Source organism: Ornithorhynchus anatinus, chromosome 2 (genome assembly GCF_004115215.2).
Source record: "Ornithorhynchus anatinus isolate Pmale09 chromosome 2, mOrnAna1.pri.v4, whole genome shotgun sequence".
NCBI classification, from domain to species: Eukaryota; Metazoa; Chordata; class Mammalia; order Monotremata; family Ornithorhynchidae; genus Ornithorhynchus; species Ornithorhynchus anatinus.
Window position 1 is genome coordinate 78,455,203 of NC_041729.1, and position 19,327 is coordinate 78,474,529.

The 19,327-nt window shown below is 42.1% G+C and overlaps 1 protein-coding gene across 1 annotated transcript in view; it reads right to left on the reverse strand.

The window, feature by feature from the left end:
• Nucleotides 1-19,327, reverse strand: part of UST (uronyl 2-sulfotransferase) — a 305,282-nt gene that overhangs the window by 50,793 nt on the left and 235,162 nt on the right. Inside the window, exons 6-7 of the mRNA XM_029056424.2 lie at nt 9,436-9,533; nt 7,130-7,287 (exon numbers count right to left, since the gene is read on the reverse strand). Of these exons, the coding sequence (XP_028912257.1) occupies nt 7,130-7,287; nt 9,436-9,533 (256 nt within the window). The remainder of the gene's footprint in view (nt 1-7,129; nt 7,288-9,435; nt 9,534-19,327) is intronic.

The window sequence follows — 19,327 nt, forward strand, 5'->3', positions numbered from 1 at the left end:
AATAACATCTAAATGCCCTCTTCCTGAATGGTAAGATTTCCCATGTTATCAGCAAAGTGTGAAAATTAAAATCTGTGATGTCTCGCTTGCCTCCTCCAAAGGTCTATGTTACCATCATATTCCTATGGTAACATTAGCATCAAACAATACAAAATATTGTAATATTTAACATTTCATTGAGTACTTACTATGTGCAAAGCACTGTATTGAGTACTTGAGAGTACAATATAACTGAGTTGGTATACACGTTCCTTGCCCACAACAAGTTCAACTACCATTTAATAAGAATGATTTGCCTCTCCATCCCACCCCCGACCGATGCATAACTCTAAGGTCTCGGTCGTTTGCTGTCCCTAAGCCAGCCCCATCCACATTCCCAGTGCTCAAGCTCTAAGTCAGAAATGGGAATTCTGGAGATGTTCAGAGCTCTTCTATGTCTACCAAAACTTTCAGGCCATGTTTCCCCTTTCCTCAAGAAACTCCAATAGTTGCCCACGCACCTTTGCATCAACCAAACACTCACCTTTGGCTTTAAAGCATTCAGTCACCTTGCCCCCTCCTACCTCATTTGCTATTCTCCTACTACAACCCAGCCCACTTACTTCACTCTTCTAATGCCAAATTATTCACTGCACCTCGATCTTGTCTGGCCTGCTGCTGACCTCTTGCCCACATCCTGCCTCTGGCCTGGAACACCCTCCCTTTTCATAGCCAACAATCACTCTCCCCACCTTCAAAGGCTTACTGAAGGCAGATCTTCTCCAAGAGGCCTTGCTTGACTAAGCCCTCATTTCCTTATTTCCCACTTCCTTCTGCATTTCTCTGACTTGCTCACTTTACTCACTAGCACCCCCCTCAGAACCACAGCAATTATGTATATATCCATAATTTATATGTTTATTTTAATGTCTGTCTTCCCCTCTGGACTGTAAACTTGTTGCGGGAAGGGAACGTGTCTGTTATATTATGGTGGTGTACTCTTGCAAGCACTTTAGTATAGTGCTCTGCACACAGTAAGTGCTCGCTCAATAAATATGACTGATTGATTGATTACTACTTACTAGTAACCATGTGAGCTCTATAATGAAAGCACTTGGCATTTTGAAATGGGAAACTGAGGTGCCAGGCTGATCTAAGGAAGCCAATAGACTTTAGCTTTTATAATTCATACTGGTCTATGATGTGTCATACTTGGAACTCTGTTGGGAAATCCTATTCTTTTCAGCCTAGGGGACTCGGGCTGCACACAGGATTTTTGTTCAGGATCAATGCAAATCCATTCTTGCAGTTCAACTTACACTTCCCTGCCTGGAAAATGGAGAGATGATGCCACCTTCTGGACAAAGGTTATTAATTTTTTAAACTCATTTTTTGTGGAATTTATCAGAAATATTCCAAAAGTGCTTTTTTAAGCTACTGAAATTTTAAAATCCTATCTATACCAAAATATTCTTAAAGCTTCTGGCATTGTTTTAAATTTATGGTAATTTTCCTTTGCTTCTCTGTAATACAGAATATCACTTAAATGGATATGACCTGAGATCTGTTCATTCCTTTGCCCCCAAAAACTCATATGGCCTCTCAGGGATGTTATTTTGATCCGAGGCTCTTGACCCACGGGTTGCCACCTCTGAACTATCAGGTGGGAAGGTTACTAAAGTGACAGGTAATGTTTTCCTCATTCCCAACTTTGGCTCTTGAGCAGGGGTCCCTCAGAGGCGCGACCCTATGAGGACAATGGCATTAGCTTTGCCCTCAAAACTTTTGGGGAGGAGATGAATAGCTGATAACTGAAACCAAGGGGGAAACCGAAGTGGCAAGTCTATTCCTTGCCTTCTTTTAGCAGGATTTAGGCTTGCTCACCCAGAGGACTTGTTGGGTTCCCATCATCCTCACCACTCCTTTCATTCATTCATCCATTCAATAGTATTTATTGAGCGCTTACTATGTGCAGAGCACTGTACTAAGCACTTGGAATGTACAAATCGGTAACAGATAGAAACAGTCCCTGCCCTTTGATGGGCTTACAGTCTAATCGGGGGAGACGGACAGACAAGAACAATAGCAATAAATAGAATCAAGGGGATGAACATTTCATTAAAACCATAGCAAATAAATAGAATCAAGGTGATGTACATCTCATTAACAAAATAAATAGGGTAATGAAAATATATACAGTTGAGTGGACGAGTACAGTGCTGAGGGGATGGGACGGGAGAGGGGGAGGAGCAGAGGGAAAGGGGGGAGAAGAGGGTTTATCTGTGGAGAGGTGAAGGTGGGGGGTGGTAGAGGGAGCAGAGGGAGAAGGGGAGCTCAGTCTGGGAAGGCCTCTTGGAGGAGTTGAGCTCTAAGTAGGGTTTTGAAATGGGGAAGAGAATTAGTTTGGCGGAGGTGAGGAGGGAGGGCATTCCAGGACCGCGGGAGGACGTGGCCCAGGGCTCGACGGCGGGATAGGCGAGAACGGGGGATGGTGAGGAGGTCCTGCCCACCCTCTATGGGAGGAATCAGTCCCCTTTTCCAAAGGTGAGCTGCCTGCCCAACTGCTGTCAATGTTACCAAGAACCAATTGCATTGAAGAGAGCCAGACAAGGCCAGTCATCGAGGAGGACACACAGGTGCCACACACACTGATTGCAGTCCACGGGCCTTGAAGAAGAGGGAGGCTTGGGCCTGACACACACCAGAGCAAGAGCAGCCCAGCAGTGGTGCAGAAGGAGGAGGGTGAGTGAGAGCTGCTTAACTGTGAAATGTCTCTATCGCTCCTGCTGCTGGCTCACTACAGGACCACTGGCATATGATGCAACTGGATAAGGAGCTGGCAAACCTGGAGGGAATTTTGCAGTTCCTTCTCTTCCCCAGGGAGGGACTGAAGTAATCAATTCCAAGCAGTTGCACCCTCCCCTTTTCAAAGAAGCCCTAGTTGATTGGTTTTAGATATAAAGGTTCTTCCCCACTGAGCTAGTGCCCTTTCATATCCCCCTCCTCTCTCGAGTCCCCAGGCCTCCGTGGCTTAGTGGAAAAAGCCCGGGCTTGGGAGTCAGAGGTCATAGGTTCTAATCCTGGCTCTGCTGCTTGTCAGCTGTGTGACCTTGGGCAAGTCACTTAACTTCCCTGGGCCTCAGTTACCTCATCTGTAAAATGGGGATGAAGACTGTGAGCCCTATGTGGGACAACTTGATTACCTTGTATCTACCCCAGTGCTTGGCACATAGTAAGCACTTACCAAATACCAACATTATTATTTTTAGGATTAGAAATCTCTTCCCTCCAGGTGAATTTCAACAAAGCTGTCAACTGTAATAATGACAGTAGTTACTGTTCTTGCACTTACTAGAAGCCAAGCACTGGTTTAAGCCCTGGGGTAGGTACAAAATAGTCAGGTTGGACACGATCCCTGTTCCGCATGGAGCTCACAGTCCAAGAAGGAGGGACAACAGGTATTTTACAAATCGGTAAACTCAGGTACAGGAAAGTTAGGTGAGTTACCCAAGATTACACAGCAGACAAGTGGTAGAACTGGCATTAGAACCCAGGTCTTATGACTCCCACCCTTCATCCTTCTCTACCTGTTTTGCATATTTACATGGGAATAAATAAGGTTGAGAATTTCATAAGCTTCCCCTGGTGCATGCTAGAGTCTTGCAGAAAGAAAAAAGCTCAGTACAGCAAACATTTGTGGGTTTATCTTTTTCATGTTGTCTTATTCACTGTCTATAAATGATAACTTCTCTCACTTTTAACTAGTGTACAGTTTCTAGTTTATATCTACACAAGTCATCATCCAATTCTAAATTCCTTGATGGATAATATCATGTAAATTGCTTCTTTTGTAAGTTTCTCAAGTGCCCAATAATAATGATGATGTTTGTGGTATTTGTTAAGAGCTTACTGAGGGCCAAGCACTATGCTGAATGCTGAAATAAATACAATCAAATTAGACTGCATTTCATTGAGTACACTGGCACACTGAGTCTCAGGGGAGGGACCATGAGTATTTAATCCCCATTTTACATATGAGGCATGAGGATGGTAAGTGATTTGCCCAAGGTCACATGGGAAGCAAGGGAGGAATGGAATTAAGACCCAGGTCTCCTTTGCTCTTTCCACCAGGCCAGGCCAGTCTAGAAGAGTGTTCTGACCATAGAAGGTATGCAATAATTAATACTGTTGATGCTGAAATTGTTTTGTACTAGCTGTCCTGTTGCTCCACCATTTGCCTGTTCATGCCCATAGGCAAGTTACTTAACATCTCTGTGCCTCAGTTTCATCACTTGTAATATTGAAACTAAATACCTATTCTCTCTCCCACTTAGACTGCAAGCCCATTGTGGGCAGGTCCGACCTGATTATCTTGTACCTACCTTAAGGGTACAAGTAGTACAGTGATTTGCAAATGATAAGCACTTAAATACAACAATTGTTATAATTATATTGTCATTATGGTAATTAGTTGGCCTTTGCACTTGGGTTTGCAACAATTTTTGACACTCTCCCTCAGCCCCACAGCCCTTATGTATCTATGTGTAATTTTGCTTGTTATGGGCAGGGAACATGTCTACCAACTTTATGTTGTACTCTACCAAGGGCTGCACAGGACTCTGCACCCAGTAAGCACTCAATAAATATGACCGATTGATTGATATGATGATATGATTATGTTCTTCCCCTTCACTCTATTTACTGCCATTGTTCTTGTCTGTCTGTCTCCCCCAATTAGACTGTAAGCCCGTCAAACGGCAGGGACTGTCTCTATCTGTTGCCGACTTGTTCATTCCAAGCGCTTAGTACAGTGCTCTGCACATAGTAAGCGCTCAATAAATACTACTGAATGAATGAACGAATGAATGATAGAAAAAATGGATGTACCCAGGCACATGGCATCAGTCTAGGTGTGTGAATCAGAAAATGAGGCTTCCTTATTCGCAGGTTTGTCAAGAATGTAATTGTCACAGGCTAAGAGTACTGACTGTACATTCATAAATACAAAAGGGTTACACAGGGATAGAGGGAGTCTCGTACTTAAGAGGGTCATCCATCTGAAGTATTTGTCTGAAGCACATATTTGAGAAAATGAAAATTTCCATCAAATTTCCCTTAGAACAATCCAACTAGAAAACTGAGAGGCTGATTCTTTGAGCCTGTCTCTTGAGGCTCTGTAACAAAGAATTAGTTGAAGACAAGGAAGTACTGGGTTTAGTACAAAAACCCTACCTGATAGTTTAAAAAGGATATCATGCTAAGTAATTCAACTTTCTGAAACTGTGTGATTAGATTTTACCCAAGTTTTAGAGAGCAAATGACCAGATGCTGAGAACGCCAATCTCAGATGTAGAGAACACAGTTAGGATTTTGGCAGTTGTTCTGAGTTTGATGGGGTAAACGTGACCCTGGTGGTTAAGCTTTACAATGGTCCTCTTCTTAAGTTAATTGGAACAAAGATGACACTGTTCTCATTTTAGATACCAAGTTTGTTCCTAGCTGGTGTTGACACTCAGTTTACTGGACTATGCTGTTGTCAGAATGATATCTCTTGCAGGGTCACGGACCAGATCTCAGAATAAATGAAGATTCATGACTCTGAATAAACTGTATGATGTCCCAGCTGATGACTGAATAGTCTTTGCAATGGTTGCATGGCCACTGAAAAAATAATCTCAATTATTCTCTGCCATCTCTGCTTAGCTTTTCTATTGTTTAGTCTTCTGTTTCATCTTACAAATTCATCATAATAATAATATGAACGCATGCCATTTAATAAGCTAATCCACAGAATGGAAAAGCACTTTGAAACATATGTGCTCAACACTTCATTTGGAGAAATCCAATTTAAGATTAGGCCCTTGTGCCATAAGAGGACAAGACTATATTGTCACATAAAGACATCAGCAATCTGAATGGAAGAACATTACTAAACTCTGCAAGGTTGCTTTGTTACTTTGCAGGCACTCAACGTTATGTGCTCTCCTAGGGTAGGTGTGTTGGTATTTGTTAAGCGCTTACTATGTGCCGAGCACTGTTCTAAGCGCTGGGGTAGACATAGGGGAATCAGGTTGTCCCACGTGGGGCTCACAGTCTTAATCCCCATTTTACAGATGAGGGAACTGAGGCACAGAGAAGTTAAGTGACTTGCCCACAGTCACACAGCCGACAAGTGGCAGAGCTGGGATTCGAACTCATGAACCCTGACTCCAAAGCCCATGCTCTTTCCACTTCGCCACGATAAGTCCTTCATTTTAAGAGGAATATACTGGTCACAGTGAAATGCTCAGGCACTGGGTTCAGCTGATTATTCAGATGGAGATTTTTCTATTGGGCTCCTAGCTTGTGAAAATGCTATGTTTTACCAGGTCACTATTTTGCTATGGAATGTAGTAGTCTCTTGCCTACTATGATTTTGGGGAACATTCTATTTTCACAAATGTCAGTCACATTCCATTTCAGAAAAGTAGTTATTAGAGGGTCATTTTGTATGTGAGACAGCAGGGCTTGTGCAGTGAGGGGAGGACGAGATTAAGGACGAGAGATAGTGCTTCTTACGTTAGTGTGGAAAAAAAGTAATGTGAAATATAAATGACTTCAACACAAAAGAAATTTTAACTGTGTAATATCTGTAAAGTAATCATATTTGCGAAGAAAATATGAACTGGCTTTAAAAGAGTTTTGCTACATTATCTTTGTTACTTCCATTTGAGTGGAGCTCTGATAGGAAGCAAATAGATGTAATTCATAATTATATTTTTAATTAACTGCATTATCTATCCTATTGCAAGGATAAGCACATCAGAATCCTGCAGGAGGAACCCAGTCATCTTTCAGCAATGTAATATCTACAACTGTAACTTTATATTGTGGATATCATGAATTTTATCTGAGGCTCTCATAGCTAATGTATTGAGCCTCAAGAGAAAGGTCAGTAGAAATTGTCATCAGCTTTTTAGGAAGGGAAATCCGGAGAGAGTTGATCAAGTTGTTCATGGTTGCACGGTAAGTTTATGGTCCATTGTTCTGACCTTCATAAACTGAAAACGGTAGAAACTTTTAGTGGTCTGCCCACATTAAGAGAACAAGTCTTTCCCCAAGTCCACCACAAAAAGAACCCCTCATTGAACAGCCCCTAGAATAAAATTACCTGGGTTTTTGTAGATACTGAGCACATCCTTGAAATAATGAGGTAAAAATCTTTCCAGTAAAAGCAGCACATCTTCCAACTCCTCGAGAATCCCCACAAGTAGGAAATTTTCATTCACGTTTAATTTTGCTCTTTCAAGAGCCCATTCCCCAGGCTCCCTTTGTGGACATAAACATAAAAAATTCAATTTGTCAAAGAAATGGTAAGGTTCATAAAAATCATTTTCATTTGGCACATTTTAAGTAGCTCTGGATAATAGCAACTTTTATGCAAGTGGTTATTGCTAGAGAGCAAAGCCATGGCCAGAGCAGGGGGCTTTAAAATCCTTTCACTCTTGCATTTGGATTTTCTCCGTTTATTCACCCCCGCAATTATTAATTTATTTATTTATATGAATGTCTATCTCACCCTCTAGAAAGTAAGCTCGTTGTGGGCAGGGATCGTATCTACCAACTCTGTTATATTGTACTCTCCCAACCACAGTGCTCTGTCCATAGTAAGCACTCATTAATGCTTGATCGATTGCACAATAACTGATAAGAGGCTTGTAGGGAAGGAAACCCAGACTCCAAATCCCATGGTGCAGAGGGGCTGGTTTTTCCCCCATTTCCCAGAACCTTGGTCTCCTCTGTCAGTAGCAAGAAAGCCTATCATGTTTGAGTTTTCCTGAGGGAGAACTGGAAGGGGAAATGCAGTTTGGAGTTTACTATGGTGTGCTGCTGGCCTGTTCCATGTAGTAAAATATTTCTCTCTTCTTAACCTATACCTGGGGTAAAAGAGACACTTGGGCAAATTGATTTGGGGGTTATTTTAGATTAATCCTATTTCCCCAAACAGAGCCTGCAGGCAGCTTCATGGCTGAAATATTTAGAGTCTGGTTTATGTTGATCCTATCACCAAGCTTGGTCCTGGCAGTTATGAACTTCAGCAGCTTTAAATATTATCATGTCTACCCTGACATTGGCATTTTCTGATGTTGTCCTTTCCAGTTTATGGTTTGGAATAAATTCCCACTGTGATGGTTATCTTGTTTGGGATCTGTTTCGGGCAATGGTTGCTTGGACCCTTCAAGGAACTCTCAATTGGTTCCTGGCTGGAGCTTTTAATCCCAAATTTTCCTTGACTCCCTCCTCAGTGCAAGATGACTATTTTGGGTCCTGGTTTGGGATAACAGACCCAAATGACTTCAATATTAATCACATGAGGCAAGATTTTATGAACCCAATAGTTATGAGGATTTGGTGTTGTAATAAATGGTTTAAATTGAGACTGACTGGAAAAGGGAGTTGGTGACAAACTAGATTTGTAGGGATCAAAAGTGTGCTAGGGTGAACCTGGTAACCTTACTCTCCAACCTGAATGGCTCCATGGCAGGAAATACCCCAGCTTCCCAATAGCAATAAAAATGCACACCTGGGGATGGATTAAATTGTATACAGATACCAGAACCATGAGATCAATTTTCTTCATCAGAGACAACAGGTATCTTGAATCAGATCTGTATTTCAAGCCCCGTGACCTGTCACTCCCCAAGAAGTCACTGAAATCAATTGGGGAATTTGTCATCAAGCTGGGGAAAAATTACTTTTTGGATCCAGAGGGATATTTGTTGGATGACTATGTTATCAAAATGATTTTAATCTCTCCTCATAGTCTCTTGTTGGATCAAGACAAGGTTCTCTCAAAGAGAAGAGAGAAATGAAAAGTAGAATGAGGGGGATGACTTTGGGGATAAATTACTGCTCACCCACACATTCTTTTCTGGAGCCCACAGTGATTAATTCCACTTCAACGTCTCTCAATCCCAAATTGTCCCCTTGGTATTCTCTGTCCAGGCAAACAAACTAAGTGGCTGATGGAATGGTTAACGACAGTACTAGGTTATTCTTGTCACTTCCTTTTAGGTTATAAACTCTGCTATATCATGTCTTCCTGTTCTTTACTACAGATGGCTATCTGGTGCTGACATAGATTTATAGAGAGCTCAAGAGGAGAAGACTAACAGGCATTCCCTGGAATACACCTTGGGATATATTAAGCTTACAATTAGGCTTGTAGGTACCTGGGTACATTTATGGCATCAAACTATTAAACTTTTAAAGAGTACTTTAAACAGTTTAATTCTGCAGCATGACAGCCCTTGCTCTCCATAGCTACCTGGCTCTCCTCTGCCTTCTATGCTGGGTCCTGATTTTACTATGTCTAAAACATTTTGAGCTTTCCAATAAATTATTAGCATTTAATTCAGGAATGTTGAAATATAACATCATAGAAATACACTACATTGAACTGTATTTTATATTTACCTGCATCGGGGATGTTGTCCGCAAAAATATGGTATGATGTAAAACAATCTGGGATTGGAACATTCAGGGTAATTTTCAAGAATACACTCATTGATGTCCTAAAAAAGAAAACATAACAGGTTAAAATGTCCAGACGATTCTCAAATATACCAAACTTGCCAGAACTTTCCAAACAGTTCCAAGACCAGTTGGTAAGAATATTGACCTGCCCAATTGTCAAGTCACAATCACAGGATTCTCCAATTAGCTTTCTAACTAACTTTTCTGCTGAGGATTAGGAAGTAGTGTAATGATACCCCAAGCAGAAAATCTTATTTAATTGAAGGAAAGAGCAGGACTGCCCTTATGTCATCTCTTCATGGTGGGGAGGGGAACCCAGTCCCAGAGGTTTAGACGTCCCTGGGGTGGCTGTCACCCTCTTCCCTTACCTCATCTCATTGACAATACCGAGAGACCCAAAATGGCAGCTTTCTGGCCATTAAGCTCTAGGAAGCCTGTCCCTTCCTAGTTTCCAACTCCTCTGAAAGTCTCGCCCTCCTTTTGTCCCCACATCCAGCACTACTATCGACATCAAAAGTGAACAGTTCACTAGAGCCCAGTGGGCTGGGCAGGGAAAGCTGATCAATGATACATCTTAAAAATTTCACATATTATGTAGGTTGCCATAAAGAAAAGATAGGATTTGGCTTGAAGATATTGTTCAAAGGGAATTTATGATCCTCTTTAAAATCAAAGCAAATTTTTATGATAGTCATCCTAAAACAGTACATCTCTCAGATTAAAGAAAATGCATTTACAGGTCAGAATTTCCTACACTCTTCAGCAGCTACTTAATTGAAGGGCTGGATTCAAAGAGTCTCTTTTAAGTCCACTAGGTTTTGCAGCAGTCAAAAAGCTCAAAGATCTTCAGCACAATAAATTCCACATCAATGTACTATAATGAAGGAAGATTTCATTGTAAGAACAAGTTGAAGAAGAAAATGAATTGTAAAGACATGCTCATCAAGCTACACATCCTTTGAATAATGAGAGAGGCAGGGAACACTGGAAGTTTAACAGCCAGAATGACTTTGTAAGAGGATTTGATTTGTTCCCTCAGAAGTAGTTGGATACATGGGGGCTTCCACCTCTAGGACGTGCTTGAGGGCACTAACAGGATAACACATCAAAGTACATGCAACCAAAGCAACAAAAATGAATGACAATCCTATAGCACATAGCTTGTGGACAGGCATCATTTCAGGATGGAATGTATCTATTGTTGTAGTGAACTCTCCCAAGTGCTTAGTACAGTACTCTGCGCACTGGAAACACTCATTAAATATGATTGACTGACTGACTGTCTTTCCAAAGCTCTTGGCAATAAGCAAGCTCTTGCTTTTCACCTTGTTCCATTAGTCTAAATTCCCAAATTAGCGGTTACTCCCAATCCCCACCCCTCATACACCAAATAGATGGCACAGAGAATATTCTCTCTTAGGCTTTATTATATTTCCATTTCATTTTTTAGAAGTCTTAAGAATGGAAACAGGATGTACTGAGAAGAAATATTTTCCTTGAGGGTGAGTCAGTGATTTCCAAGCACCGGATGGGTTTAATGGATCACTTAGCCATCCAATCTAGGGAAAAGATGGTATTGTAAAGCCACTGAAATTCAGTCAGTTCAAACAATCTAGTGTGTTTTTCTCTTAAGAATCTTTTTTTTAAGGCTCTTTTTATCTGGAGGGAGAGACCTAAGGGGAACTCAAATGACTTTAGTGTTAAAGACTGAGTGATGCTGAGCCAATCATCACCTTTTTCTATATTGTAGGTAACAATAATTATTATGGTATTTGTTTAGCACTTACTATGTGCCAAGCACTGTTCTAAGCGCTGGGGTAGGTACAGGATAATCAGGTTGTCCCACGTAAAGCATGTGAGCTGAGAAAGGCACCGTCCCAATTTAACAAGCCCAATCAAGGAACAATTCTTCTATAGTTGCAAATTCACGTATTCCGCTGAACAAAGCTGAACAGCTCTACGTTTTTATATCTAGGAAGCAAGCATGAAGGCTGGATATTTTAATGGGCTAGAGGCAGCTGAGTTCATGCATTAAGTTGAATACAAAATAAATTACACAGAAAATTTACTCAACACCTTTCAGCGACCAACAGAGGGTGCTCTTGACTGGCTGCTCCTTACCCAGTTCTCAAAGGTCTGATTCCCAGCAAAGAAGGTAAAAACTAAAAACACACCACTGACTTCACGTCCAAAAATATTTCTTTACAACTCTGAGGCACATGAAGCTGCCCCCCCCCCCCCCCGCCCCCCAGATCACATGTTTTGTAGAGGGAGCTGAAGTATTCCAAATTACTGTGTATTTACCACTTCCTTTAAGAGAGGTGATCTACACATTGAAGGCTTATTTTATGGCCCTATTTATGTTTCCAGTTCTGAGGTGACGCATCACCAAAGTCTACAAAATCTGCTTACCTGCCTCAAGGTTGCTAAGTGTGGGCATTAGAGAAGGCTAGATCCCATACTGGGATAATAGTTTGAGATATCTCATCTATCTCACCGCTGAACCCTTTCCCACATCCTCCCTCTAATCTGGACCTTCCTCCCTGTCCATATTCATCAGACCATCACTCTCCTCACCTTCAAAGTCTTATTAAGGTCACATCACCTAATAATAATAATTATGGTATTTGTTAAGTGCTTACTATGTTCATTCAATCATATTTATTGAGCGCTTACTGTGTGCAGAGCACTGTACTAAACGCTTGGAACGTACAATTCGGCAACAGATAGAGACAATCCCTGCCCAACAACGGGCTCACAGTGTACAAGGGGGAGAGACAGACAGCAAAACAAGTAGGCATCAATACCATCAAAATAGATAAATAGAATCATAGATATAGACACATCATTAACAAGATAGAGTAATAAATAATATATACAAATATGCACGAGTGCTGTGGGGAGGGGGAGGGGGTAAAACAGAGGGAGGGGGTCGGGGTGATGGAGAGGGGAGGAGGGGCAGAGGGAAAGGGAGGGCTCAGTCTGGGAAGGCCTCCTGGAGGAGGTGAGCTCTCAGTAGGGCTTTGAAGGGGGAAGAGAGTTTGGTGGATGTGAGGAGGGAGGGCATTCCAGGTCAGTGGTAGGACGTGGGCCAGAGGTCGACAGCAGGACAGGTGAGAACAAGGCACCGTGAGGAAGTTAGCGGCAGAGGAGTGGAGTGGAGTGTATTGGGTGGGTTGTAGAAGGAGAAAAGGGAGGTGAGGTAGGAGGGGGCAAGGTGATAGAGAACTTTGAAGCCATGAGTGAGGAGTTTTTGCTTCATGAGAAGGTTGACAGGCAACCACTGGAGGTTTTTGGGGAGGGGAGTGACATGCCCAGAGTGTTTCAGTAGAAAGATGATCTGGGCAGCGGAATGAAGTATAGACTGGAGCGGGGAGAGACAGGAGGTTGGGAGATCAGAGAGGAGGCTGATGCAGTAATCCAGTCGGGATATTATAAGAGATTGTACCAGCAAGGTAGCAGTTTGGATGGAGAGGAAAGGGCGGATCTTGACCACGTTGTGACGGTGAGACCGGCAGGTTTTGGTGACAGATTGGATATGCGTGGTGAATGAGAGAGTAGAGTCAAGGATGAGTGCCAGACATTGTACTAAGCACTGGGGAGGATACAAGCAAATCAAATTGTCTCATGTGGGGCTCACAGTCTCAATCCCCATTTTACAGTTGAGGTAACTGAGGCACAGAGAAGAGAAGTGACTTGCCCAAGGTCACGCAGCAGGCAAGTGGTGGAGATGAGATTAGAATCATGATCTTCTGATTCCCAGGCCCGTGCTTTATCCACCATGCCATGCTGCTTCTCTATCAGGCACTAAGCGCTGGGGTGGATGTAAGCAAATCGTGTTAGACACAGTCCCTACCTACCCCACATGGGCTTGACTCCCTTTCCCTTCTGAGTCATCTGTCTATACACTTGGATCTGTGCCCTTTGGGCATTTGATATTCACCCTTATGTTCATTTCTATAAATCATATACTATAAATTATTTATTTAATGTCTGACTCCCCTTCTAGGCTGTGAGCTAATTGTGGACAGGAAATATGTCTAAAACCTCTGTGGAATTTTATTCTCCCAAATGCTTAGTTTGGTGCTCTGCACAAAATAAGAATTCAATAACTACCACTGATGAGAAACACTTATTAGATCATTAGGCTGATCTTCTAGACTGGAGATGTGGTCAAACCACTGCCTTTAGCTTTCCATGAGAAAGGGAAACATCTCAGCAGGGCCCAGTGAAAAAGCACGGACCTGGGTGTCAGGGGACCTGGGCTCTATTCCTAATTCTGCCACTTGTCTGCTGTGTGATTTTGGGGATGTCACTATTCTGTGCCTCATCTGAAAAATGGGAATTAAGTTGGATCCAAAATCTCTCTCTCTCCCTTATACTGAAAGCCCCATGTGGGACAGGGACTACGTCTGACAATTACTCTCCCTCCCTTCAAAGCCTTATTGAAGGCACAGTACTGCCAAGCGGCCTTCCCAGACTAAGTTCCCCTTTCCTCTTCTCCCACTCCCTTCTGCATCATCTTGACTTGCTCTCTTTGCTATTCCCCACTCCCAGGCCCACAGTACTTACTACGTACATGGCGGTAATTTATTTGTATTGATGTCTATCTCCCCCCTTCTAGACTGTAAACTCATTGTGGGCAGGGAATGTGTTTGTTTATTTCCCAAGCGCTTAGTACAGTGCTCTGCACACAGTAAGTGCTCAACAAATATGAATTGAATTAATGAATTACAGTACTTGACACATATGAATCACTTAAATACTATTATTATTAATATTGTTGTTAACCTCCTGATGTAAGAATATGAGAGCATAAGCAATGCCATACAAGTGCAGATCAGCAGAACTTCCAGCCCAGCATTCTGATTCTGGGGTGACAATGCTTAATTAGAGGGGAGTTTTTAACATCCTTAACCTTTTCCTTCTAATAACCTACTCTAATATCCCTAGTTTATTATAGACATATCAACCACATACTTTTCTGATTCCATTTTTAGCCTATGGATATCTTCTACCTGCACCACTTTCTGGGGTAATAAATCACATATGTTTAGGGCTTGGGAGTCAGAGGTCATGGGTTCGAACTCCGGCTCTGCCACCTGTCAGCTATGTGACTGTGGGCAAGTCACTTAACTTCTCTGGGCCTCAGTTCCCTCATCTGTAAAATGGGGATTAAGACTGTGAGCCTCACGTGGGACAACCGGATTACCCTGTATCTACCCCAGCGCTTAGAACGGTGCTCTGCACAGAGTAAGCGTTTAACAAATACCAACATTATTATTATTATTATTATTAACATCTGTTGGGTGAAGAAGTAATGAAAGCACAAACATTTCTCGGCTTGAAAGCATCTCCACCAGGGGGAGTCTTGGGACAAGGATAGGCAGTGACACTCAAATCAGTAAATTTTGCTACTTAGAAAAGTTCAGTAATTTCTGCTTATCAGATCTTAAACTTTAGTTCTTATTTTTATGTCCTTATTTGAAATTTCATTTCTAAATTGTTAGAAGCACGGAAACTCCGGAGTTCATCGTAGAAGGATGATTCACCTTCCCTTTCTTCCATTCCTTATTTATAGAATCACAAAATAATTATAAAGTTTTCAAAGGGAGTCCCATGATGTTCATTTTCATTTTGGTTCATTGAACTCAATGCAGAGAAGAGATTAGATTTCTAGTCTATCATTTTAAAATGTAGATGTGTATCTGACTATTCAGTTCTCTGGGCTTGAGGTGATTGCCTCATCTAGCAGGTTACCAAACCTACACTTCAATCAGTCATTCTGATTTTAGTGACTGAAGTTCGAAGGAAAATACAATATCACACATATAAACAAATTATAGTAGTTAAAGAAAAGATAGCCATTCAATATTCTATAATCTGGCAGTAAGGAGCCGTAATTTTGAACTACTTTGAAGTGATTACCAAGTCAATGTAACCAGTCTATCCAAAGTATACACACACAACCTCCTGGTAAGATGCAAACAAAAAATTATATGGAGGATCATTTCACTAGTATGGTTGAAGTGAAACAGCATGGTCTAGTGGATGGAGCAAAGGCCTGGGAGTCAGAAGGACCTGGGTTCTAATCTTGAATCTGCCACTTGTCTGCTGTGTGACCTTGGACAAATCACTTAATTTCTCTATGCCTTAGTTACCTCTTATGTAGGATGGGGAATTAAGGCCTTGAGCACCATGTCAATCATGGATGTGTCCAAACTGATTAGCTTGAATCCACCCCTGTGCTTAGTACAGTGCCTGGCATATAGTAAGCAATTAACAAATACCTTTTTTTTTTTAAAAAAAAAAGAGTTCACCACAGGATCAGCAGGAGTCTTGAAATTAGGATTCAAAACTCTGGCTTCAGATAGGATATAATTGCATATTCACTTGTTCTTTGTATTGCTCTTACATATATATCAAACTACAGTTATACATTTCAGTTTCTGATCAAAGGCCAGTAAAACATTCTAATTTAATAAAGTGCATTGATTTTTCCCCCACACCCTCTCCACTCTACAAATCTAACCCAAAACCCTCACATGAAAATCTCCCTTCTCCAATTAACTCCCCAATTATCTTCTGTCTCACATGTAACAATCTAGATAAAAAGATCATATGGTTATATCAAAGCCTGTGGGTAACAGATTTGAAGCAAAAAGTCATAGTAAAGTTGACAAAGGAAGTAGTTCATCAAAAAAAGACTTTCAACAGTATCCTTAATGTATTAAGTTTCTTTTGTAATGTAGAAAAACTATGAAGGAGCTCATACAGCAACTGCTTTCAAGACTATTATTTTCACAGTGCTTCAGTCGGTACAGAATTTCAATACAGCAACTATCACTGATAGCCAGAAAATCTCTCGGTGCTCAACTAACAAATTCCCACTGCCCTGCCGACCACATCAGAGACAGCCTTAAACAGGAGTAAATGTTGGGAAGTATATCAAATTGGCAATCACATCAGCACAGCACCCCGATGTGAAATAACTCCAATCATCAAAAATAATTCCTGCCTTGAGAATTTGGATGGAGAACATTGAGCGTTAGGCTACTACTGATAAAAAATGCATATTAGCAATTATGGCTGGAAGCCAGCATAATAAATTCTTATACTAGATGGGAATGCTATAGTAAGTGTAATAATACCAACCTACTCACTGTTTCTTGATCTCATCTACTGCGTAGCCAAAACTTTGACCATGTCCTTTCTCTGGCCTGAATCTCTCTCCTCCTTCATATCTAATAGACCACCACTTTCCCCACTTCCAAAGTCTTATTTAAATCACATCCAAGAAGACTTCAACTAATCCTTTCATTTCTTCTACTCCCACTCCCTTCTGTGTCACCTTTGCATTTCCATTTGTATTCTTTAAGCACCTGATAGACACCCCATCCTCAGCTCCTACAGCCCTGTAATTCATTTCAATATATGTCTACCCCTCTAGACTGTAAGCTTCCTGTGGGCAGGGAATGTGCCTACCATCTCTGCTGTATTGTACTCTCTCAAGTGCTTACTACAGTGCTCTGCGCACAGTTAAGTGTTCAACAAATACCATTGATAAATCAAGTGAGACAGTGTCTGATTTCTGAACTGCAATCCTGGTCAGGAAAATGAATGGACTCAAGGATACCAAATCAAATTGCACAGAGCTGTTATTTTTTAATAATTTCAACACTAGAGCAAGTGCACTGCTTTGATGTGTTTTTATTATTTGAGTTTTATTCGGAGCTGCAAATTTAGAGACGCAATAGAGAAGTAGAGTGGCTTAGTGGAAAGAGCCCGGGCTTTGGAGTCAGAGGTCATGGGTTTGAATCCCAGCTCTTCCACTTGTCAGCTGTATGACTGTGGGCAAGTCACTTAACTTCTTGGTGCCTCAGTTACCTCATCTGTAAAATGGGGATTAACTGTGAGCCTCGTGTGGGACAACCTGATTACCCTGTATCTACCCCAGCGCTTAGAACAGTGCTCTGCACATAGTAAGCGCTTAACAAATACCAACATTATTTCTGTGAATTTTAAAATGATCGTAAAGCTCAACCTGGGCTTCCATAAGTGAAGCCAGTGATCCCAGACTGGGGTAGGGGAGGAGAGAACAAGAGGGAGGAGAAGCAAGAAAGGGAGAGAGACAGAGACTATGAAAGAGAGAAACAGCAGCAGCGAGAGATGGTGAATGCGACAGACTGGTGGCAGGCACATACCTGCAAGCCTAGTCATTTGCACACGTAAAAAGACGCAAAGCAGTGACCCAGAGAGCCGGCAGTACATAAGCAAGGAGAGAGACAACCGAGCTACCATTCCTACATTACCGCCTCCCCTCAACAGCTGTTGCAGTCGCTATTGCTGCTACAGGGCACTGCCGTTTGGGAGTTTGCAGTGCAGCCTGTCTGTGTGTGCAGATCCCCACACCAGAAACCTCCAGGGAGCTTTACAACCCTGTAGATGTGGTGATGGTGGTGGTGCTAGAAGCATCAGCTGCTGCTTTGGCTCAGAGAGGGGCTACTGCCTATTTTTTTTAGGTTAACAGGAGTTTGAAATTAGGACCTTTGTATACAAATCCTTATATTCTGCAACCTCCTCGATCGAAACTGATTTTAATGTCTGGCTTCCCCATTAGACTGTAAGCTCTTAGAGAAAGGGATCATGCCTACCAGCTCTATTACACTGTACTCTCCCAAACATTGAGTACAGTGCTCTGCCCTTAGAAAGGGCTTAATAAATATCACTGATTGGGAAGCATTACAGAAAAACTGTCCCCAAGTGAATTGAGAGAGTTCTGAATGGCCAAAGTGAGCACTTCAACCCTGTGAGAATATTTAGGGCTCACTCATGGCCTAGCCGTACTGCCACTGGGTACCTGATGATAACTGGCCACCAACGACAATAGCGATCCTTTCCTAGGCAAGAAAGAGGATAGTGAATGGCTCCCGCTAGACTGTTCGTGGTGGGGTGAGGGAGATGGCAGCTAGAGTAGTTGTATTGTACTTTGCCAAGTGCATAGTATAGTGCTCCACATGGAGTAAGCTCTCTAAAAAATACGATTGAATGAACTTGGCATCCTTCAATCGATCCATTTTCCTGATCACAACTGCAGATGAGATGTCAAGAATTTTCTCACCAAATTATCCTTTTCTAGTATGAGGGCTCCTGTTGTCCTCTGCCTGTAACTGTTATCTGTTTTAATGCTTATTCTATATTTAATGTCTATTCCTTAATGTCTTTTCCTCTGGACTGTAAGCTTGCTGTGGGCAGGGGATGTGTCTGCCAACTCTGTTTACTGTACTCTTCTATGGGCTTAGGGCAGTGCTCTGCACCTAGTAAGCACTCAATAAATATCATTGATCGATTGAATGATTGATTATTTACCAGTTATAGTGTAGCTGTGGTCAGGCACGCCAGATTCAAAACAGGCTTGACCCCCCCCCGTGGGGATATCCTGGACTCAGGGACACAATAGTTCAACTGAAACTACCACTGCCAGGATCCTTGCATATTTATCCCGATTGAATAATCTCCATTAGGAAGGCCAGTTATGAATTCTGGGGGTCTGTCTCACCTCCCCAAAATGTCTCTGGGGAGAACCAACTGTATCCTGCTCTCATCTGGGGTGGAAGGAGGGGGAAGACAGGTGTGGTGGCCCAGCAGCAGGGGTGGAAAGAGACGTTTGGGAGGAGGAGGAGGATAGAGGCTGTCCAGACAGCCACCTTTTCTTCCTCTTCGATGGCAGCAACTGACTTGATGGTTTCTGAATTGTTCCTTGGAGACTCTGGCATGACTGATGAATCCAGGTGCAGGCCAGCTGCACCAGCAACTCCACTGAATGGATTGG